Source organism: Calliphora vicina, chromosome 5, assembly GCF_958450345.1.
Source record: "Calliphora vicina chromosome 5, idCalVici1.1, whole genome shotgun sequence".
NCBI classification, from domain to species: Eukaryota; Metazoa; Arthropoda; class Insecta; order Diptera; family Calliphoridae; genus Calliphora; species Calliphora vicina.
The window spans coordinates 91,855,724-91,880,676 of record NC_088784.1 but is presented as its reverse complement, the minus strand read 5'-3'; the positions used below and the strand labels follow the sequence as shown (position 1 = coordinate 91,880,676).

Sequence of the window (24,953 nt, the reverse complement as noted above, 5' to 3'; positions counted from 1 at the left end):
TTACTAAAATTGAGTCTTTAGACAAACTTGGAGTATAAGTTTCCCTACATCTTCAATGTCTGCTTTTAATACAACTGATTTTAGATCATCAAGATCAGTAAAAACGATCATATGAAATAATATTGTTGATGGGTTGATAAAACTGTAATTTTGTTTAAGTGTAAACTCCAGCCTCCATGACTTTAAGAAGAGATATTTCACAACAAATACCACACAAACCAAAAAATATAAGAAAAAAAGACGATACATAAAAAGTATCTAAACAATTTTGTGATGAATGTGGTGTTTCTGTTTCTGTTACTGTCTTCTTGTTCATCTTTTTCTCCATCTCCATCTCCATCTCCAAACGATTTCCTTTTCTTTCAAAAACTCTTAACCCACTCATTTTTGTGTTGGCTGGCAAAAAAAAAAGATGCAACATTGACTTTAAGCGGCTGCCACAAAAAAGAAAAATACCTCAAAAAAAAAAAAAACAATGTTAGCTGGCAATTGTTGCTTTCAATTTTCATGTTTATTTCATTCTTCCACCAAGTGTTTATAATTATATAGAAAGAGATTCTGCCGAAGTTGGTTTTTGTACTTTTTTCTTATTTTTTTTTTTGGTATAAAATGTTGCATCATTGTTGTTGGCAAGCGAATGAATGCAACAAATACCTTCTACTTTTAACCATATTGGTTAACAACAACAACAATAACTAAAGTGAAATTATATGGCATCAAAACTCATTATATTATAGACTCCCAAGTAATTTCACTTTTTTCCAATTTTTTTTTTTTCTTCTTTTTCTAAAAAAAACTTTATTGTATTCCAGATCATTAAATTGGCAGCAAAAAAAAATAGTTAGCAATGCATTGGCACAAAAAAGACCAACATGTCAGAATTCCTAGGAATTCGTTTGCAATTGTTTTCAAAACAAAAAAAAAATAATGTTGAAAATCAATTTAAAAATTATTCTCATTTATTGGCTCATTTTCATGGAAATTGTGGAATCATTAGCAAACATGATGCAAACACAAAAAACAAAAAAAAACAACTTAGTTTATGATAATGTTTCTAATCGGTTAAAATTATTAGTTCGGCCAATTATGGAGGCTGCAACAGAAGTTTTACAATTTATCTCATACACTTTTATTTTAAAACAAGTAAGAGAGCTATATTTGGCTGTGGCGAATCTTATAGACCCTTCACTAAATTATACTATAAAATAAAAATTAAAAATTTTTTCAGTTAAAAAAATATTTTTTTTTCAATTTTTTTTTCAAAATTTTTGCTGAAAATTAAAATTTGTTTTTCGATTTTGAACCAATATAACCAAAATCGTAAACAATATTTTTTAATCTGAATTTTTAAAAAAAAAAACTTAAAGTTTAAAAAAAATTTGAAAAAAAATTATTATTTGAACCAATATAACCAAAATCGTAAAAAATATTTTTTAATCTAAATTTTTTAAAAAAAAAATTTTAAAGTTTTTAAAAAATTTTCAGCAAAAATTTTTAAAAAAAATTATCAAAAAATTTGAAAAAAAAAATAATTTTTTTAACAAAAAAAATTTTTAATTTTTATTTTAAAGTATAATTTAGTGAAGGGTATATAAGATTCGGGCCATAGGGCCATATACTATGGTCTTATATAAGTCACACAGTGGTATAGACAAAAAATAGGGATATAAATCCGTAACTTCAAAGCTCTTAGTCCGATTTGAATGAAATTTGACATCCTCAAAGAATATGTGTTGTTGAGTTTATGTTTTGAATTTTGACTGCATAGGCCTACCAAGGGTGCGCAGGGGTCCCCAAAGTAGGACACCTCAGATATGTTCAATTTTTAAAATGATCCTATTTCTAAGTCTGTGTTCCGATTTCAAAAAAAATATATAAAATCTCCTCGTCATAGCTATCAATTATCTCCTATAACTCAGGAGATATTCGCATTTGAAGCTTTTTGATAACAGCGGGTCCAAATATTTCCCAATTTTCTCCATATTTTTTCTTTTATTGAACTAACAATAAATGTATATGTCAAACAAAAAAAGAATTGTTTCAAAATAGTGACTGACTCCAAAGTTTGAATTTAAATATTTTAAAAAAGGCGTTTTTTTGCTAGTTTTTGGGAAAAAAGTACTTTTTTTCTTTTTAAGTTATCAAAAAAAATGTCTAAGAAGATATATTAGGAATTTATACTTTATGAAAAGCTATCTTTACACTGTGGTTCCAAATCAAAATCTAGGTGCACAAAATTATTTGGCGATCTTTTTATATAGAATTGGTATCTCCAATTCTATATATATTTATATACATATTTATATACATATAAAACACATTAATAAAAAATTAAAAAAATACGTTTTCATGTCTTTCTGAAACTAAATTTTTAAAAACATCTGTATTTACTATATTTCAAGTTACAGTAGGGTCTAGATATTCTTACGAAATTGTACTTGAATTCAAATATAACGATTTTAAGGGCTGATTTAAAAGTAGCATAATGCTTTCAAATAACATTGCTGTAATAGCAAACTGTAACATATCTGTGGGCATTATTAAATAAAGGCTTTCAGGTGACCATTGATCGTAAGTTGGCAACGCTGTTTGAATTCGAATATTCAGTTAAAGAACATTGTAGAAAGTACACCACAGATGGCGTATGATCTAGAATATTCGAACTTTGACAGTTAAAGAGCAATCTAGAGTGCAGATGGCAGCGTTATAAATAGTGGCAGAGGTTGCAGTCGTTAGTGAGTTTATCAGAGACGCTTTTCGAATAAAATTCAACTAGTGCCTTAAGCTGGCCACACACGGAATGATTTGTTCGCCTGATTTGTGATTGAAAATTTTCAATTACTTGTGATTTTGTTCGCGCACAGCCCCATTAACAAGTTGAACATGAACAAATCGGACTCACAAATCATCCGTGTGTGGCCAGCTTTAAAGTGTGTTGTGTTTTTCAAGTAAATTCGTGTACATTATAAATTGTGTCTGTATTTCTGCGAATTTGCAAACGTGTATAAAAAAACATTGAGTGACTATTTAATTCTGTTGTATATTTGAATAAATAAAGAGTTGTTACCATTTTCAAACCACTAAACGGCTTTTATTTGCAATCAAAAGTATCCGGTTTATTTAAAGGAAATAAACCAGCGTTTTGAAAAGGTTAAAACGTAACAATATATAAAAATCAATAATAAATAAAGAAATATTTCTAAAAACTCCATTCCGTAAAAATTAAAAAAAAAATATTTCGGCGGGTGCTGGCGGCTACAATTTTTTTACAGAGACATTCCCCAGAAGTTTCTTTAAATGATGCATATAGTCTTTGGACGGGCTTCGACGGTCTTCTTAGAAGAAAAAAAATATCAGTATATTTGAGAACCAAGTTTAAAGGACTATAACAGGAAAATGGTGAGGCCCATAAATATAAGATATACATTTAATAAAAGCCTATACCAATGTTTATCTATGTTTTGAAGTATGAATTTCTATATGGTAAAACTATTGAGATATATCTAATGTAGTAAAGCAGTAAAATATTTAAAAAAATTAACGAAAATATGATTCAAAATTTGTTGAACTTCTGGCGCTTCTGTCGAGAAAACGAAATGTCCAATTGAAAAACCCATTTGTATTGGAGAAGAGCAGATTGTCAGCTTCCGAAAAAACTTAGTTTTTCCAAATTCTGAAGATACCGATTTTCATAATTTTGTCCACCTAGATTTTAATTTGGAACCACAGTGCTTTACATTGAATGTTTTAAATGAAAACAAATTTTAAAATTGTTGATATCGAGGACCAGGTCCATCCTAAAAAACTCCTATTTTTTATGAAATATTCAACTTTGGGGCAAAAATTCTCAAATCGCATATTCGATATCAAAATATAGTAACCCATTTTAGATGACAAAATATGTTTTTAGTTATTTTCTAAAGGGTTTCGATAACCCCTCCCCTGGTATGGATATTATAGCCAAAAAAATAAAAAATCCCATTTTTGGGTTTTTTCAACACTTTTTTGGGAATTTGTTTTTATTTTTCCATTTTCAATCGAAAAATCTATATAACAGTAAAATTTCATTAATAAATATTCATAGTTAAATAAAAATTTTATTTCAATTTGAAAAATTAGTATCTTTGCATCATTAGATATCCATGTTATATATATTAATAAATTAGTAATCCAGATATAGATAAAAAATAGGTCATAAATCGAGGTTGTCTTGGTCTTTTCCTTATATATTAGCCATTTGTGGGCCAATTATATCGATTTTAAATAGCAACTTCTTATTTCCTTTAGAAAATAGTTGCTCTGTTTACAGAGCTTCTTATTTCCTTTAGAAAATATTTGCTTTGTTTACAGAGCTTTTTATTTACTTTAGAAAATAGTTGCTCTGTTAACAGAGCTTCTTATTTTCTTTAGAAAATAGTTGCTCTAGAGCAAATGTTGGTTGCTCTAGAGCAACTATTTTCTAAAGAAAATAAGAAGCTCTGTTAACAGAGCAACTATTTGCTAAAGAAAATAAGAAGCTCTGTTAACAGAGCAACTATTTTCTATTTTCTTATTTTCTTTAGAAAATAGTTGCTCTGTTAACAGAGCTTCTTATTTTCTTTAGAAAATAGTTGCTCTGTTAACAGAGCTTCTTATTTCCTTTAGAAAATAGTTGCTCTGTTAACAGAGCTTCTTATTTTCTTTAGAAAATTTTTTATTATTTACAGAGCTTCTTTTTTTATTATAAAATAATTGCTCTCTTTACAGAGCATCTTATTTTCTTTAGAAAATAGTTGCTCTATTTACACAGCTTCTTATTTTCTTAAGAAATATTTGCTCTCTTTACAGAGCTTCTTATTTTCTTTAGAAAATAGTTGCTCTATTTACACACCTTCCTATTTTCTTTAGAAAACAATTGCTCTCTTTACAGAGTTTCACATTTTCTTTAGAAAAACGTTTCTCTGTTTACACATCTAATTGTTTTCTTTAGAGAAAGTTGCTCTGTTTACAGAGCTTCTTGATTCCTTTACCAAAAAAAAGTTGCTCTGTTTACACATCTACTTGATTTCTTAGTTTAAATAAATTGTTGCAGTTTGCTAAGTTGCTTTACAAATGTTCCAATTCCTGCTGCCTTATATAATACCATTTCATGCCACACTACCTGCATAATAATGAGTTCGAGGTCATCGTGAATTTCATATTTAATGGAAGCTGTTTTTTTTTCTTCTCTATTATATTGCCTATATTACCTTTAATGGCTTTAAATTTATTTATTATGGCCATTTAGTTTAGTTTGTTACTCATTTCTTTTATTTCTTCTCCATATCTTTCATTAATGAGATCTCTTTAATTGGTTTTAAAATTGCAATTAAAAGTTTTTACTTACACTAAAGTGGCAAATAGAAATATGTCATTTGATTTATTTATTTCAGATTATTTGTATTTAGTACAGACACACTTGAAGATCGGTTAAATCTACAAAAGACCAGCCCAGTTATTGCTATTTGTCATAATTGCAAACATTTATTAGTTGATATTTCAAATCATTTAGTTTAGCTGGTGATTACGGTTAAAATAAATCAACAGATGTTGTTTAATAATTACAAACATGTTTAGTCTGCTATGAATTAGTTTCAATATTGCAAAGTGTTTAGAATTGAAAATGTTAAGGAAAAAGTGTTTTCTTTTGGATTGTTTATTTGATTTGCTGGATATTATGTAATTGTGATTATTTTCTTGGGGATAATTAAACTGAATTTGTGGTTGAAATGATTACCAGTATTTCTATAATTTAATTATGTCATTTATATAAATGTGATTGTCTTTATAAAATTTCATTTTAAACAAGTTTGTGGTTTAAGTGTTGTGTTTTTCTAGTTAGAATCATTTATTGTGTTGAGTTTTTGAACAGGTCATTTGTTTAATTGACAAAATTCCTTTGAATATTCTTGAAAAATCATTAAAACAAACATTATTTGAACGGTTAATTTTCAAACAAATTTTTTATTATTCGATTAATCGTTAAGGAGATGACAATATTTATAGTGGCTTTAAACACAATTATTATGCATCACAATTTAGCAAAGTGTTGCAACACATGCGAAAGAAATACTTAAGCCAACAATGTTACGCAAATTGTACATTAGGGAGGCCAATAAATTGCAATATCTAAAAATATTCTCCGTCACCTCAAAAACAAATGCTGAGAATTTGAGCAAAATCGGAAAACGTTTGCGGGCATTCTCGAATAAAGTATAAAATAAATGTTGGTCCAGCATAGGGTTTCTAATTTAATAGTGGCATTTTATCGGTATTGTCGCAGTCATAGTTTTAATCAGTATAAAATCCATAAATTCTTTGTCTAATTAAACAACTTAAGAATTTCGACTATGTTAAATCTATAAAATATGTTTATCTATATATCTGATTGTAGATAAACAAATTTGAACCACTATTATCTCTAAATATAAATAATATTCATATTGAATGTCCCTAAAAGTTAGGCATCTTAGTAATTCCTTTAAGAGTATAAACTTTGAATTAGATTCATTATTAATAACCAAATTTTTCTGCTGTGGCTTAAGTTGAGTGAAAAAAAAATTTGGCCATCGAAACGAATCTGAAAATTGTAACTTTTAGAAGAAAACTTATGAAGAAATTCCCGAAAATTTCCGACAAACATTTCCCGAAAATTATCAAAAAAAAAATATTCCCGGAAATATTCCCGGTAAATTTTTCTCGCGTAGGAACCATTAGAGCCATGGTAGGCGTTCATATTGTTCAGGTTACGATGATTTTCGTCAAACAACCCGAATGTGAACAAAAGAGCGTAATAGAGCATAAAAATACACACATTTCATTCAGTTGCTTGATGTTGTTGTAGATATTTTATTTTTTACCCAAAAAAGCACACAAATTAAATGCCTCTTTTTGCCTACCAATGGTTTAGAGGCATAGAGAATTGACTAGGAAACAATAGGAAATTATATTGTCAAATACCTAACTCAGTTGTCAGAAACCTAAGTGGTGAGAATGTATTAGTAGAATAAACTATACCCTTTTAAACATAAATTGTTCTTCTTCATCTCAAATGCTGAACATTTTAGCAAAATCGGAAAACGTTTGCGGGCATATAGAAATACACATAGAACAGAAACTAAAAAAAAAAAAAAAACAACAGAAAAATTCCTCAAATTCATCACACATACGAGTGTTATCTTTGTTTTCACATATATTATTTTAACTAACACATTCTCACCACTTAGGTTTTTCACAACTGAGTTAGGTCTTTAACAGTTTCCGATCTATGTGTATTTATCTTTGTTTAGAGGTTGCACACTTTATTTTACGTTTCGAAATCAAAATAAAAAAAATTAAATATTGAACAAAAATTTTGTACAATATAAATTTATTCAAAGTACTGGCCATTGTTAGCTATGAACTTTTCTTCCTGGCAACATATGGATTCCAAGCCAAAAGAACTGCTCATCTTTTGAGGCCAAGCCAATTTTGGATGCGTAATTCTTAAGTGAAGCGTGTCTCATAGAGAACGATCTGCATTGATCGGACGGATCCAAAAATCGCCTTTTCTAATTTTATTAAATTAAAATGCATATAACTTTGTAATCAGTACGAATATTTCAACAATTCTTATTTGGGAAATATTTGGATCCACTGTTATCAAAAAAACTGTAGTAGGGAGGGAAAAAATTTTGCAAATTAATTTTCAAATGCGAATATCTCTTAAACTATAAGAATTTGATAGGTTTTCTGTGGTGCTCTATGAGGAGATTTTAATTATCTGCGAGAAGTTAAATTAGACATGTTATATATCAATGGATCAAAAATATATATAACTTTTGACAATTAAAAAAATCATGGAATATTTTTATGAAAAATATGAAAAAAAAAATACTTTTTATTGAGTTTTTAAAAACATACAAATTTTTCAAATAGAAATTAAATTTTATTTATAAATATTTTTTAATGAAATTTTACAGTTATAGAGTTTTTTCTATTAAAAATTAAAAAATAAAAACAAATTTTGAAATTTTTTATCAGCAATCCCGCAATTCCCAAAAAAGTTTTGAAAAATCCCAAAAATGGGTATTTTTTAGCTGTTTGGCTATAATATCCACACCAGAGGCGGGGTTATCGAAACACTTTACAAACAAATTAAAAACATATTGGGCCATCCAAAATGGGTTACCATATTTTTATATCAAGTATGCAATTTGAGAATTTTTGCCCTAAATTTGAATTTTATATAAAAAATAGGCGTTTTTTGAATGGACCTGGTGCCTTCGGTATCAATAATTTAAATTTTTTTTTTCATTTAAAATATATAATGTAATGTTAGCTTTTCAAAAAGTATAAATTTCTTATACATTTTCTTAGAATTTTTTTAGATAACTTGAAAAGAAAAATATAACTTTTTTCCCAAAAACGAGCGAAAAATCGCTTTTTAAATTTTTAAATTCAAATGCATATAACTTAGGCCTCAGTCATGATTTTTAAAAAATTCTTTTTATGTTTGATATATACATTTGTTCTTGGTGCAATAAAATAAACATGGAGAAAATCGGGTAATACTGGGACCCGCTGTTATCAAAAAACTGAAGTAAGGTGGGTAAAAATGTTGAACATTTTATTTACAAATGAGAATATCTCCTAAGCTTTAAGATATAATTGATAGCTACGACAAGTGCTCGACGAGGAGATTCTATATATGTAATTTATTTGAAATCGCAATACAGACGAAGATAAAATCGTTTTAAAAATTTGACACACCCGAGGTGTTCTACTTTGGGGACCCCTGACCATGCCCCTGGTGGGACCATAAGATCCAAATTCAAAACTTAAACTCGACAACACTTGCTCTCTGGGAATATACAATATCATTCAAATCGGAATAACCATTTAGAAGTTACAGCATTGCTAGCTTCAAACGAATGAGTTACGATCGGTACAAGTTCCATGTGATGGTCTGGCCTGCATTTCATTCTTTTGCTCCCACCAAATACAGATAATTACCTTAGCGCCATTGATATTTGGCTTTAGTGTCGATTCGGCTGATTGGCAGGGTTTTACGTACGATCTCTTAAGCTTCGGGTTATCGTAATGGATCCATTTTTCATCGCAAATAATGATTCGGTGCAAAAATGATTTGCGTTGATGATTATCTGACTTACAAAATCGTCTTTCAATATTTCTCAGTTTAAATTCGTATGATATTCAATTTCTCTGCTCCCAATGATTTTGCAAGCTCTTGTTGACTTAGACAACAATCTTCATGGAGTAATGTCTACTCAAAGGTTGCTGATGACAGACAACAATTCGACCTAAATCTAAAAAGTCCATTACAGGGACCAGCCTATTGTAAATAGTTGAAAGTAATACAAAATCCTTAAGACATAAACTTTGTTTTAGTTGTTTTTTTTTTAGTTTTTTGTTCAGCTGCTGTGTGAAAAATAAAACTTTATTTTTTGTTACACAATCTATTTTCTTTTTCAACTTAAAATCTGTATAAAAAGTATGCAAATTGTAATTTCTTTGGTTTTTTTTCGTAACCAAAACAAAAAAATCTCCATAATCCTGTTCTTCAGCTTGACCGTTATTTAGTAACGCTCCACATAATTTAAACATTTTGCCAGCTCCAAGTAAGTATAATGTACATTGTACATAGATACATATATGCAAATAACTTGGAAGTTAATGTCAAAGACGCTCGCTCATCCATAGACGGCCACAAAACAAGTGCGTATTTTATGCATTTGAATTTTAGCCATTTTAGCCATAAGCTTTATGCGTTCATTGGTCTCATACTCAGCGGGTATATGCAGAATTTATGAGGTTGCTTTACAAGATTAAAAGAATTTGATAAAATTTCTAATAAATTGTTTATAAGAAGAACAACAAAAAAAATTGCTAAAAAAAAAACTAGCAAAATGACGGCCATAAGAAGAAGCTTGACTTTGTTTGAGATGTGTTTGGCTAAAAGTTTCTCTTAGCTGGGGTAAGATGGCGTGTAGTATAATTTCATGTACATAAGGGTAATTAAGAACAATTTATTAATATATTTTTTTACATTTTATTTTTCTACTCCAAATGATTTGACAAATAATAGTGGTAGTGGCTGTATATTTTATAGGTTTTTAATTCAAATTAATGATGTTGTTTGCTTTGAGAGCTGCAGCAAAATGGTTACTAAAGTTAACAGAGACGATTTTTTGCAGGAAGTCTTGTTGAAAAGATCTTAGAAATCAGTTGATATAGATTAAAAATGATAATAATTTATGATGTGGGCAATTTATAAAACACTTGAGATATTTTTGTTTAAAAAAAATACTAAATTTAGGACAAACTACGGTAAAATAAAATTAATTTAAAATTTCATTAAATAAAAATTTAAGGCTTTATCCCTCCCATATTCATAAACAGTTATTATATCCACCATGAAAAAAGGTGATTTTGTCATTCCGTTTGTAGCATCGAAATATTGATCGTAGGACCAAAAAGTATATACTTTCTGGGTCCTCATAAGGTTCTAAGAAGATCCAGCTATATCCGCCCATCTGTCTGTCTGTTGAATACACGATAGGGCGCAAACGAATACTCTCTGCATATAAGGTTTGTTTGGTATTGAAAATGGGCAATATCGGTTCATTATTGGAAATTGGTTGCCATACGAATTGAAGTCGAGAGGCCTTGAAAGACGGCATAAAGGATCCATTACAATAACCCGAAGCATAATAGATCGTATGTGAAGTCCTGTGAACCAGCCGAATACACACCAAAGTTAAATATCCATGGCACTAAGGAAATTCTCTGTATTTGGTGAGACAAAAAAGGTTACTATAATAGATACTGAGACAAGCTGCATGATAATATGAAATTTAAACAAAAAATAAAACTTTATGCATTATTTCAAAAAAGTAATCGGTAATCATATAATTTTAATAAAGTAACCGTTTGAAATTTAATAATAAAATTTATGTTAAATAATTTCCTTTGTAAAAACAATAATTTTAAGAAATTTTTGGAAAAAAGTAACCGGTTACTTTGATCGTTTAACCGAATAATTCCCAGAAATGACTTATAAAAGTTGGAAAAAAATATATTTTAAGCATTTTAATATGAAATTTTAACAAACAATTGTAAATTATTCAATATTCAAATAAAGTAATCGGTAACCGATTAATATTAATTGAGTAACCATTTCAAATTTAATTATAAAATGTTACTTAAATAATTTGTTTTATGAAAACAATACTTTTAAAAAATTTCTGAAAAAAGTAATCGGTTACTTTTAACCGGGTAATTAAATATTGGTTAAAAATTAAAATAAAAAATTCCTAAAATTTAGTTTAAGAATTTTAATATTAAATTTAAGGAACAAATTTTAATTGATGCAATATTTTAGAAAAGTAATCAGTAACCGAATACAATTTAATCAAATTTCTAAAAAAAAACAAGAAGTAATCGGTAACCGTTTATTTTTAGCAAAGTAATCGATTATCATAGTGTTTAATATATTTAAAAATAATTATTATCAGAAATTTTCGGAAAAAGTAATCGGTTACTTTGATCGTGTAACCGAATAATTCCCAGAAATGACTTATAACTGTTGGAAAAAATCTATTATAAGCATTTTAATATGAAATTTTTACAAACATTTGATAATTATTCAATATTTAAAGAAAGTAATCGGTAACCGAATTATATTAATTGAGTAACCATTTCAAATTTAATGATAAAATGTTACTTAAATAATTTGCTTTATGAAAAGAATACCTTTAAAAAATTTCTGAAAAAAGTAATCGGTTACTTTTAATCGGATAATGAAATAATTGCCTAAAATTAAAGTAAACAATTGCAAAAATGTTGTTTAAGAATCTCAATATTAAATTTAATGATCAAATTTTAATTGATGCAATAGTTTAGAAAAGTAATCAGTAACCGAATACAATTTAATCATATTTCTAAAAAAAAAACAGGAAGTAATCGGTAACCGTTTATTTTTAGCAAAGTAATCGATTATCATAGTGTTTAATATATTTAAAAATAATTATTATCAGAAATTTTCGGAAAAAGTAATCGGTTACTTTGATCGTATAACTGAATAATTCCCATAAATGACTTATAAAAGTTGGAAAAAATCTATTATAAACATTATAATATGAAATTTTAACAAACATTTGGAAATTATTCAATATTTAAAGAAAGTAATCGGTAACCGAATAATATTTATTGAGTAACCATTTCAAATTTAATGATAAAATTTAACTTAAATAATTTATTTTATGAAAACAACATTTTTAAAAAATGTCAGAAAAAAGTAATCGGTTACTTTTAATCGGGTAATCAATTAATGGCTAAAAATTAAAATATATAATTGCAAAAATTTTGTTTAAGAATCTTAATATTAATTTTATGGAACAAATTTTAATTGATGCAGTAGTTTACGAAAGTAATCAGTATCGGAATACAATTTAACCAAATTTCTAAAAAAAAATAAAAATCGAAAAGTAATCTGTAACCGTTTAGTTTTAGTAAAGTAATCGATTGTCATAGTGTTTAATATGTTTAAAAATATGTAAAAACAATTATTTTAAGAAATTTTTGGAAAAAAGTAACCGGTTACTTTGATCGTGTAACCGAATAATTAACAGAAATGACTTATAAAAGTTGGAAAAAATGTATTATAAGCATTTTAATATGAAATTTTAACAAACATTTGAAAATTATTCAATATTTAAAGAAAGTAATCGGTAACCGAATAATTTAAATTGAGTAACCATTTCAAATTTAATGATAAAATGTTACTTAAATAATTTGTTTTATGAAAACAATACTTTTAAAAAATTTCAGAAAAAAGTAATCGGTTACTTTTAATCGGGTAATCAAATATTGGTTAAAAATTAAAATAAACAATTCCTAAAATTTAGTTTAAAAATTTTAATATTAAATTTAAGGAACGAATTTGATGCAATATTTTAGAAAAGTAATCAGTAACCGAATACAATTTAATCAAATTTCTAAAAAAAAAAACAAGAAGTAATCGGTAAACGTTTATTTTTAGCAAAGTAATCGATTATCATAGTGTTTAATATATTTAAAAATAATTATTATCAGAAATTTTCGGAAAAAGTAATCGGTTACTTTGATCGTATAACTGAATAATTCCCATAAATGACTTATAAATGTTGGAAAAAATCTATTATAAGCATTTTAATATGAAATTTTTACAAACATTTGAAAATTATTCAATATTTAAAGAAAGTAATCGGTAACCGAATTATATTAATTGAGTAACCATTTCAAATTTAATGATCAAATTTAACTTAAATAATTTATTTTATGAAAACAATACTTTTAAAAAATTTCAGAAAAAAGTAATCGGTTACTTTTAATCGGATAATGAAATAATTGCCTAAAATTAAAGTAAACAATTGCAACAATTTTGTTTAAGAATCTTAATATTAAATTTAATGAACAAATTTTAATTGATGCAATAGTTTAGAAAAGTAATCAGTATCGGAATATAATTTAACCAAATTTCTAAAAAAAAAAAACAAGAAGTAATCGGTAACCATTTATTTTTAGTAAAATAATCGATTATCTTAGTGTTTAAAAATATGTAAAAACAATTATTTTAAGAAATTTTTGGAAAAAAGTAACCGGTTACTTTGACCATGAAACCGAATAATTTCCAGAAATGACTTATACAAGTTGAAAAAAATCTATTATAAGCATTTTAATATGAAATTTTAACAAACATTTGAAAATTATTCAATGTTTAAAGAAAGTAATCGGTAACCGAATAAATTTAATTTAGTAACCAGTTAAAATTTAATGATAAAATGTTACTTAAATAATTTATTTTGTGAAAACAACACTTTTAAAAAATTTCAGAAAAAAGTAATCGGTTACTTTTAATCGGGTAAACAATTAATGGCCAAAAATTAAAATAAAAAATTGCAAAAATTTCGTCTAAGAATCTTAATATTAAATTTAAGGAACAAATTTTAATTGATGCAATATTTTAGAAAAGTAATTAGTTTCGAAATACAATTTAACCAAATTTCTAAAAAAACAACACCAAGAAGTAATTGGTAACCATTTATTATAAATAATTTTTTTTATGAAAAAAATACTTTTAAAAAATTTCAGAAAAAAGTAATCGGTTACTTTTAATCGTGTGATTACCTGAAATAATGGCCAAAAATTAAAATAAAAAATTGCAAAAATTTCGTTTAAGAATCTTAATATTAAATTTAAGTAACAAATTTTAATTGATGCAATATTTTAGAAAATTAACCAGTAACCGAATACAATTTAACCAAGAAATAATCGTTAACCTTTTATGTTTTGTAAAGTAATCGATTATCATAATGTTTAAAATGTTTAAAAATATAAAGCCAGTTTAAAGATCAGCCATAAAATTGTATGTATCTAAAAATATAAAAAAAATCCTATAAATTAATAAACCTGTACCGAACGCAACTGATTCGTTAGAAGCTAGCATTTGCCGAAAATCGCCCAGAATAAGTGACTAGTCACGAAACTCTAATATTCCACCATAACAACGCTCAGCCACATGTTGCAATACCTGTTAAAAAGTATTTAAATTGAAGTGATTGGTATGTTTTGCCCTACCCATTAGTCCTACTTCTAAACTGTCTAGTTCTGGTTCTCGCTACCACTATTTATTCCAGCATTATCTAGCGAAGACACTCTAATGTTCTAAATCTGCAATGCTTTGAAAACTGCTTTACATTTTATGTTGTCATACTCCGCAACAATGTTAATAACAGCATTGTTGTCAACATTGTTTATAGGTAGAAGTATCTACTAATGGAAATGTTGATAAACATGAATGAATGTTGAAATGCAATTTCGTAACAATAAACAATAACATATTAGAAAAATAAACTATTAAGGCGACTGTAAACTAAACTTGGTACTAGTTAGTAATTAAATGCTAATGAAGTATCGGGTTATAATTAAAACTTTCTAAATTGTTAGCACAACTGAAAATCGCCGGCAGTTTATATTTTGTTTGTTATTAATTATGTAATAGAAAGTAAATGAATGAAAGAAAAAAACATGAATGTGTCAAAAGTATTTTGTAGTTTTTTATGTGAGACGATCGCTGGCTGCTACCCACAACTAATAATTCTTGCACGTCTTTTGTTTCACAGACCGTCTTTGTTTTTCACTTTGCAAGTTTGTAGCTATATGGAGTCTTACGTCTGTTTGTCATTATTATTCTTGACGTTTTTTGCAGAGGAGGGGTCTTTTCTTGTCTTTTCATATTCATACATTGTTATTTAAATTAACACTTATGCAATCATTTCTTGGTTGTTATAAAATAAATAAAATACAAATATTATTTGTTTGCTTTAAAAAAAAAAACAAGTTTCTTAAAAAAATAATAAATAAATTTTATTCATAATTATATGTATTTTTGTTAACATATTCTTCTTCTGCTCGTCTTATTATTTATTCTAGGCACTCACAAAGTTCATTGTAGTGAAGATTTAATGCGCGTGGAAATTGGCCTACCTGAACCTATAACAACCACAACAGACAGCAGCAGCAGCAGTAGCAGTAGCTCAAGCAGTGCTACTAGTAGCAGTGGCAGTAGTAATAATGAAAAACCACAAATCTATTTGGAAGGCCTTAAGGGCTATCCAGATGAACGGTGTCATCCTGAAATCAACGGTTCTTTGGCCGTCTTTCGTTTATCGTTAAGCGATTTCTATGAGTGCGGCGTAACACGTATGGTTAATCAGTTAACGGTATGTAAATTACAAAAAACCAAACCGCCATAACACACTTTTTGGCTTTAAGTCAGGCTTTGTGTAACCATAACTATGGTAATAACCTGACCACACGCATTAATTTTATTTTTAGAATTTTTATTTAATATATTTTTGCGATTTTATTGATATTCTGTTATTTTGCTTTGGCGTTTTTCTTTTTTAGGGTAAAAAAGTTTATTACCACAAAATCATTATTGAGTCCACAAATGGCAAAGAGATTGTTAGTGTTAAATGCATTACCAGTGGTCCGGTTTTTAATTTAATGATGAATGAAACAAGCCAGGAGCAACCACGTTTTGTATACCAACAACAGCAGCAGCAGCAGCAACATCATGTCATTGTTAGACGCGATGTTTTGCCTGCTGGATTTCAAGAACCAGAGTAAGTTTTTTTTTATGTTGTTTTCCTCTTCTCAAATTTGTTTAATAAAAAAAACTTGATTTTATTATGTTGCCGTTTTTTATTAACCAAAAATATTTTCAAATCTTAAGAAATAAACAGCAAATGACATCATGAGTTTTTGTTTTGATGAGCAACCCAGCTAAAAGCATTTAAATGTCATTCCCAGAAAGGAATGTTTGCGAGAAAAATGTCTAAATAAATTTTTTCGCTACATTTTTATCTTATTAGTTAATCTAACGTTAGCAGATATGTGTATTCAAATGACAGCTGGGTGTAATTTTTAATTAATCATCAGCTGGCCAGATTTCTAAAGATAAACAAAATGGATTTATTTATCTTGATAGTAATTTGAAACTGGATAGTACGAAAACTACATGAAGATTATGCTTTTTAATTGCATTTACATTTTATATATTTTGATTTCTAGAACAATAAAATTAGCAGAGTAACCAAGACTATATGCTCGTTAAACTAAAACAAACCAAAGTCTATGGCTAACAATTAAACCCTCAATCCCCAATCACCACTAATTGATAAACATTTTACCAACTACACCATTTCAAGTTGCAATTGAGAAAATACAAACTGATATTGAGACAAACATATTGATATTGAGAAAATACAAACTAAAATCAAGAAATCCAAATTAATATTGAGAAAATATTGAAATTGAAATTCAGAAAAGCTAATTAATATTGAGTAAAATAGAATTAAAATTGAGAATTCGAAATTAATATTTCCAAATCAAGAAATCAAAATTAATATTGAAAAAAATACAAATTCAGAATAGCAAATAAATATTGAGAAAATTCGTATTGAAATTGAGAATTCGAAATTAATGACTTAAAAATGCTGGATTTTTTCAAATATTTAGCAATTATTTTGAAACATTTGCAAAATATAAATTTATTCAAACTATTGGCCACGTATGGATTCAGTACTTTGCTCTAAAGTGAATCGTATCCCAGAGCGAGAGTTCTGCATTGATCGAAACAAATAAATAGTAGTCGTACGGGGCACGGTCGTGCCTATAAAGCGGGTGAGGCAAAACTTCCCAAGCATTTCATTCTAAATAGATTTTATAAGGTATTGCATCATGTGTCTTACCGTTGTCATAACCCCCTGTCTATACTTGATCAATTTTTATCATGATAAACGTCAAAATGGTAGTTAAGATAAAAAATTATCAGGTATAGTCTCCATTTATTAATATTATTGCTTTGTTATGACAAAATTGTAAGTGCTTTTGATCAGACAACTTTGTCTTGACAACAAACGTCATTTATTATTATGATAAATATTTGACAAGTATATGGGTAATGGAATATTACGGTTTCAAATCTGGCCTCATATTCTGGGCGTTGCATTCGGTACAGATTCCCTGTGATGGTCTGGTCAGATTTCAGCTGTTCATAAAAGATAGGACCATTTTGCTCCCACCAAATTTGTTATTCATTATAAAGGTGCTATTCTCAATTACAATTTGGCGCTACGAACTAAGTCATCAAACCGAAAATGAATAAAATATGGGACTTAATTCATTATGAATTAAAGCCCTAAATATTCTAAATGAAATAAGCCCCCAACGAAGAGAACTAAACACCCAAATTAAAAATTAGAGAAGTCCTTAATTTTTAAATAGTTTGTAGTATAAAAACTGGCTTCGCTTAGTAAAGACTTCTTACATTGCCGGCAGTCAGCCGGCCCCAACGAAGAGAACTAAACACCCAAATTAAAAATTAGAGAAGTCCTTAATTTTTAAATAGTTTGTAGTATAAAAACTGGCTTCGCTTAGTAAAGACTTCTTACATTGCCGGCAGTCAGCCGGGCGCAAAGTTTTTCTTCTCTGGGGTGTATCAAAAACCGGCTTCGCCTAGTACATATTTATTTTACTGCAGATACATATATTTCGAAATACCTTAGAAAACCTTTTCACCTGTCAATGCAAGAAATGTTCACTAATTAAAGTCAGTTTTTGATACTTTAAAATAAAAAATTTAAATATTTTTAGATAAAAATTCTTTGAAATTTTATAACTACATAATTACTTTTTTTTAAAAATAAAATTCAGGTAAAAAATATTTTTCCCGATTTTGAACAATTGTAGGTCCGACTTACTTTGGCCATATATACGCCTTTGCAAATGTCTTTAAAATATCTATTATTGGAATATTTGTCTATATTGTCTATATTAATGTCTCGATTTTTAATAGCAACCGAGTCTGTATAATGAATCATGTATGTGTAAGTTATTTGAGGGCTGCGGAAATCGACTCCGCTATCTATAACGATCCAGAATATATCGAGCCCTTAGCGCCAAATTATCGTAAGCGACAAAACACAAATTTTATAGGAGAAGGTTTTTTTTTGATTATTTTAAAATTTATACATAAAATTAAAAATGTTATGATGCGATATAATATAATTTCGTTCAAGCTAGTTGCTAAAATTTAATTTTACATAAAAATAGGTGTTTTTTGAATGGACCTGGTCCCCTCGATAACAAAATTTTTTTAATTTTTTTTCATTTAAAATATTTTATGAAAACTTAGCTTTCAGAAAGTATAAATTCCTTATACATCCTCTTAGAAATTTTTTGCGATAATTTAAAAAGAAAAAAAGTACTTTTTTTCCCAGAAAATTAGCGAAAAATCGTCTTTTTAAATTTTTTTAAATTCGAATGCATATAACTTTGGACTTAGTCGTTATTTTTAAACAATTCTTTTTATATTTGACACATAAATGTATTGTTACACCAAAAAACGAAAATTGGAGAAAATCGGAAATTATTTGGGCACGCTGTTATAAAAAAACTGGAGTGTGGTGGGTAATTTTTAAAATTTATGTTTCAAATGCGAATATCTCCTAAGCTATAAGAGATATTTGACAGATAGGACAAGGTTTTTTATAGTCGATGAGAAGATTGAGATGAGAATTTTTTTTTAAATCGGAACACAAACGAAGAAATTGGATCGTTTTAAAAATATAATATGCCCGAGGTGTCCTACTTTGAGGATCCTTGGTCGCGCACCTGGTGGGCCCATGAAGTCAAGGTTCAAAACTTAAACTCGACAACACTTTTTCTTTGCGCATATGAAATTTCATTCAAACCAATCTAACCATTTAGAAGTTACAGATTTATTTCCGTCTTTTTTTCGATACCACTGTGTGTCGCTTACGATAAAATTCGTTTTCTGTAAAATATAAACATTGACTTACGATAAAATCTTACGCCCTATAATTTTTAAGTTATTAACAATATCGAAATTCTGAGAACGCTAAAACATCAGTCGGTCCATAAAATTTTAATTTTTGCAATAAAAAAAGTTTGGAAAATGTCGCTTACGATATTTTGGCGCTAAGGGCTCGATATATACTTCGTGGGGTCGCAAATAAAAAATGTAGAAATTACAAACGAAATGACAAACTTGTATATACAACTGCCACTCAAGGTGAAGGGTATAAAAATAAAAGAGGGATATTTTAACCGATCTTAATATCAGGATTAAAATAAATTTGAGTTTTTAATAAAATAAATCTGGAGAAGATTTTTGACCATTATGAAAATAAGGAAAAGAAGTGGTAGTCCAATATTGAATAAACATTTATATTATACATATCCGAACACTTTTCCTAATTTCCATAATGGTCACAAATACTCTCCAGATTTATTTTATTAAAAAATATCAAATTTATTGGAACGCTGATATTAAAATCGGTTCAAATATCCCTGTGTTATTTTGAAATCAATATTTTTACAATTATATATCAGTTATTGTATATTTAAATTTGTTTATGATGATTGTTAAGTGATTAACATTGGTATGTTAACTGCAAAATCGGCTATCCTAAAAAATGTGGTTTATGTCTGTGCTAGTTAAAGTTAAAAGCCAAAATCAGTTTCCTAGGGTGTGCTCTCATGGAAAAGAAAGATACAAAAATGTAAAAGTAAATCGCTTTTTGTTACATCCAGCAAAAATATAAACGAAAGTCAGTTCTGAAAGAAAGATCAAAATATGAGGCTTGGTTATCTTCTGTCTTGTGAAACCTCTGTATACATTGTGGTCTCGCACTAGCTCTCATACAAGAATGTTGTGTTAAGCTTGTTTTTCACCAATTTTTTATAACTTTTGTTACCAAAATTTATTTTTTTGATTTTTTTCACCAAAAATTATTTTTAATATTTATTTTATTAAAATCGGACTATCAGTTTAGAAGTTATAGATTTATTTTCACTTTTAGGTCGCCCAGTTCAACGTCGCTCCACTGTGCGTTGAAGCTAGTCATTTGACACATTTAGACGCTATTTGACAGTTCTCAGAGTCGTATATTTTTTAGTAATATTCAATATTAAATATTGTTACACATGTCCTGAGAAAAGTAAATTTTTTGAGTACAAACTTTGCCAACTATCGTGTTCAAGTTAAACTACGAGAAAAAATTCAAATCTATATTTTTTTCAAAATTCACAAAAGATTCAAAAGTTATGTATAAGTTACAAGAGAAAATACAAAATGTTTATCTACTTTACCTCAGTTATAATGATCTTTTGTTTACAAAATTACGTCATATACTAGAAACTGCTTCGGTTCCAACAGCCATATTGTGTAATATGTATCTGCATGTGTTTTTCCTAAACACACATAATTGAAACCTTTAATAATTACATGAATGCCACAGTGATCGATAATTGCCAGCAAATGACCATAATACGTGTACAATTTAATATTAAATTACAACGTTCGGATGCATTTATAAGATCATTTCCTTTTAGTGCTACAATCATAATAAACTTGTACTAGTATTTAGTGTATTATTGCTATAAAACTCATACGTAGATATGATAATTATGGGTTTGAAAGACTATTTGGTTTTCTCATGCTTAAAGAGACACAAAAAAAAAGGGTTAAAGTCATTAATATGCAGCAGTTAGGGGGTTCACAAGAAACTACAGAATATTAAATTTCTAAAAATTCTCTCTTTATTATTTCTAATTTCCCATTTTCTTTGTTTATACTTTGCAGAGATATAGAAATCACCACCTATTTAACCAAAAATGCTCCCGAGCCCCGCCTGGCCATTGGTGTTAGCCAAAATGGCAAACGTGTTACCGGTGATCTGACTGTAACACCTGGCACTCCTCTCACCATGGAAATCACTTTGGATGGTGAGTCCGCACCCGTTTATGGGTTGGGTGTTAATTATCTGGAAGTTACCGATACCAGACTGTTGTCGGAAACCATTATTTTCAAAGGGTAAATAAATTAATAGAAATATCTGTAAAAATACAAATCTTTTATCCACTTTTTTATGATTTTCTTTACAGCTGCACTGTAGATCCTTATCTTTTTGAGAATTTCAATACCATAGATGGTGATACTTTGAGTGCTAAATTTAAGGCTTTCAAATTCCCCGACTCTTCGTATGTTCAATTCCGTGCCACCGTTAATGTGTGCTTGGACAAATGTCTGGGCACTCAGTGTTCAAATGGTCAAATTGGTTATGGCCGCAGAAGACGTGATACCTCCGATGCCATGATGACGCCACTGATGGATACAAATAAAGTCTATGAGATTTCGTTGGCCATGTTTATTAAGATTAATGATTTGGAGGGTGTTAATAGAAGTGAGTAGAAAATTTAAATTTATCTAGTCCTTATAATAAGTTAAACGCATCAAAATTCGGTATATCTATTATTATGTACTCATTAGACTAGACAAGCCATAAATTTGTTTACTTAGCTGACAATTTCTTGTCCACACATGAATTTGTCTGGTGTGGACAGGACAAAAGGTGTCCGAACAAGACAAATTCATGTACATTCATATTGTTACGTTTTTACCTTTTAAAAATGGTGGTTTATTTACTTTAAATAAACCATATTCTTTTAATTGAAAATAAAAGTCCACACATGAATTTGTCTGGTGTGGTGAGGAACATAACATTGACAAAAGGTGTCCAAACAAGACAAATTCATGTACATTCATATTGCTACATTTTTACCTTTTAAAAATGGTGGTTTATTTACTTTAAATAAACCGTATTCTTTTAATTGCAAATAAAAGCGATCAGTAGTTTAAAAATTGTAACAAATCTTTATTAATTTAACAATTTAAATATTCACTCTTTTAATACACAGACTGGTAATACAGTTCATGTTAACTCTAACAACGTCCATGATATTCTGACTGCTCAGCAACTCACTGTAACTATTTACATATATACATAGTGCCATCGCCTAGTAGTTTCACGAATTATCTAACGGACAAAACCAGAATGATTTATTTCTAGAGCTTTTAGCAGCTATAATGTTAATGTAAAATTTGTTAACAGTTAATGTTGTCATACTTATAAACAATGTTAATAACAGCGTGTTATTGAAATTGTTGATAAGTAGAAGTTTTAACTGATATAAGCAGTTATTACAGACTGTTAATCTCAAATTGATCTTGCAATTTCGTACAAAAAATTTAATGTAACGAAATAAATTTATTTAATTTGAATCAACTGTAAACTTTGTTTAATAATATTGCAATATTTTAATTTATTCCAGACGAAGTCTTACGCCTTGAAGAAAAACTACGTGAATTGAAATTGGCCAACCAACGTTTGGCACGCAATAGTCGCGGCCATTTCGAAGAGCCCTTGGTGAAAACTTTTGAACAACTGCCCCTATCGGTGCCAGCTTTTGTGGTCGACGAAAGAGAATTGGAAGATGCCAGAAATGGTGTCAATGCAAATACTTCAACCGGAGCCGTGATATTGTCCGTAATCTTAACAGTTTTATGTAAATTTTTGTAAATATTTAAAAAAAAAATCAAGAAAAACAAAATGAACAAAAAACTGACAAACATAAATAATATTGTACTTGTAAAGTAACACATTTCCCCCTTAAAAAAATAAAGTCTTAATTTAATGAAAATATTTTATAAAACGAAACATTAAAATAAATTTTTAAAATATTTTTGTTAAATTGACACACAAAAGTAAATTTAAACAAAAAAAAAAAACAAGAAATCGATAAAATATTGTAAAGTATATAGTTTATTATCTAATCAGTTTTAAAACATATTATAATATCTTTTAAAGACCTTAAGTTTGAATATTATTACATTTAAAAACGAAAACGTAACAAAAAATTTAACATTTAACTGCCATTTTTCGAATAATTGCTTTTTTTATTTTAATAATAACTTGTCTTTAATAATTATAATAAAAACTAATTTGTATTCATTTATTTAGTATGTGTATTAGTTCATTATTATTAAGTTGTGGCAGATTATTTTATATATGTATTAATCCTTATTATTTTCAAAATAGTTTTTATTAATAATATTGTAAAATGCTGAATATTGAAAAAATAATAGAAAACAAAAACAATGTCTCTTAATTAATATTGTTTACAAAAAAAAAAAAGAAAACGAACATAAAAATCTTAATTAAGCATTACTAGTCTACTAAGTTTAAATGTTAAGTAAGTTTTAAAATAAACCCTTGATTATATTAACTAATTATAACAAACAAATATAATATATGATAAATAAATAATAATAAAAAGTAATGCCTAACGACAATTAAATGTGTATCTATTTATTTTATATGTTTTACGGACTTAAAAAAGGTTGAATAATTTAAAAATATTGCAAAAATAATGATTTTGTTTTAAAAATGTTGGAGCTGTCAATAATTCGACTTATAGAACATTACTACTGACTTTGCAGTTATCGATGTCAAATCAGTTCGAATTGTGTGCCAGGTTCTTTAATAAATTTGGTGTTTTCGGTATTTCTAATAGCATTACATTGACTGACGTTCATGCCAGGATTTTGGAGCGTGAAGGACAGGAGACAATTTGATGTTGATGGTGTTCTGAGATTGTTGAAAGTCTCCTTTGTTGAAACTTGGGTCACTCAGTAGTTGGACGAGATGGATCTGCATGCTGACGATGAGCACGATATCACTGTGATATCTGCTCAGGGTCAGATGGCAGAGACATCACCTCCTACTGACAGGGGGAACCGAGAGCCGATCGGTAGAGGGTTGTCTACATGGCGCTAAAGCCGCCAATCTTGTTCGGAAGGTCACCGTGTAGGAAACGCCTAGTGCCCCTCCACGAGTTACTGTAAACACCGGACGAACAAAAGAGGATATGGCCAAAAATGGCACCAAGAAATCTCTGACCTTTCTGGCTAAGATGAAAGAGAGAGTTTTATTTACCGCAAAGGAGAAGGACCTTCTCAAGAAACAAGGCCAGATGTAGCCAGATTCGAAAGAATCTACGGCTCCGTAAGTGTAATCTTGGGAGAGTCTTCTTCTGGGGATCAGCAGGGGTCGTTGCGGTCGACCTCGCAAATACTCGTAGGGGTATAAGGTCGTTCGGAAAAACAAGGAGGGTGACTCCTCTACCACCGAACAGCGGTTAGAGCTGCGGGTGGTACTAGTAAATTGCATATCAGGTGTGAAGGGCGCAAAGAACCTTCCAACCTATGGGTTGCCATATGGGTAACATTATAGGAAACGGATATGGAGGTTACCAGTCCTCTACAACAAGGAACCTCGCCATAATAAAGCGTTTCTCAGAAGGCGAACATTAAGAGCGCTAGATCTGGAGATGACCTTCAGGCAAATGTCATCGATCGAAATGATCCGGATGTACCGACCAATGACAGCTGATTGAAACCAGGCTCATGGATGAGATCACCGTCTATAGTGGTAATTCGGATGATGTATCCTTCAAAGGTGCTG

General features: G+C 28.6%; 1 protein-coding gene across 1 annotated transcript in view; it reads left to right on the top strand.

The window, feature by feature from the left end:
- qsm (Zona pelucida superfamily protein qsm) overlaps positions 1 to 23,787 on the top strand; it is a 90,782-nt gene extending 66,995 nt beyond the window's left edge. Inside the window, exons 3-7 of the mRNA XM_065513500.1 lie at positions 15,493 to 15,782; positions 15,970 to 16,187; positions 21,233 to 21,463; positions 21,535 to 21,833; positions 22,762 to 23,787. Coding sequence (XP_065369572.1) covers positions 15,493 to 15,782; positions 15,970 to 16,187; positions 21,233 to 21,463; positions 21,535 to 21,833; positions 22,762 to 23,009 — 1,286 coding nt within the window. The 3' untranslated portion in view covers positions 23,010 to 23,787. The remainder of the gene's footprint in view (positions 1 to 15,492; positions 15,783 to 15,969; positions 16,188 to 21,232; positions 21,464 to 21,534; positions 21,834 to 22,761) is intronic.
- Positions 23,788 to 24,953: the final 1,166 nt, after the last annotated feature.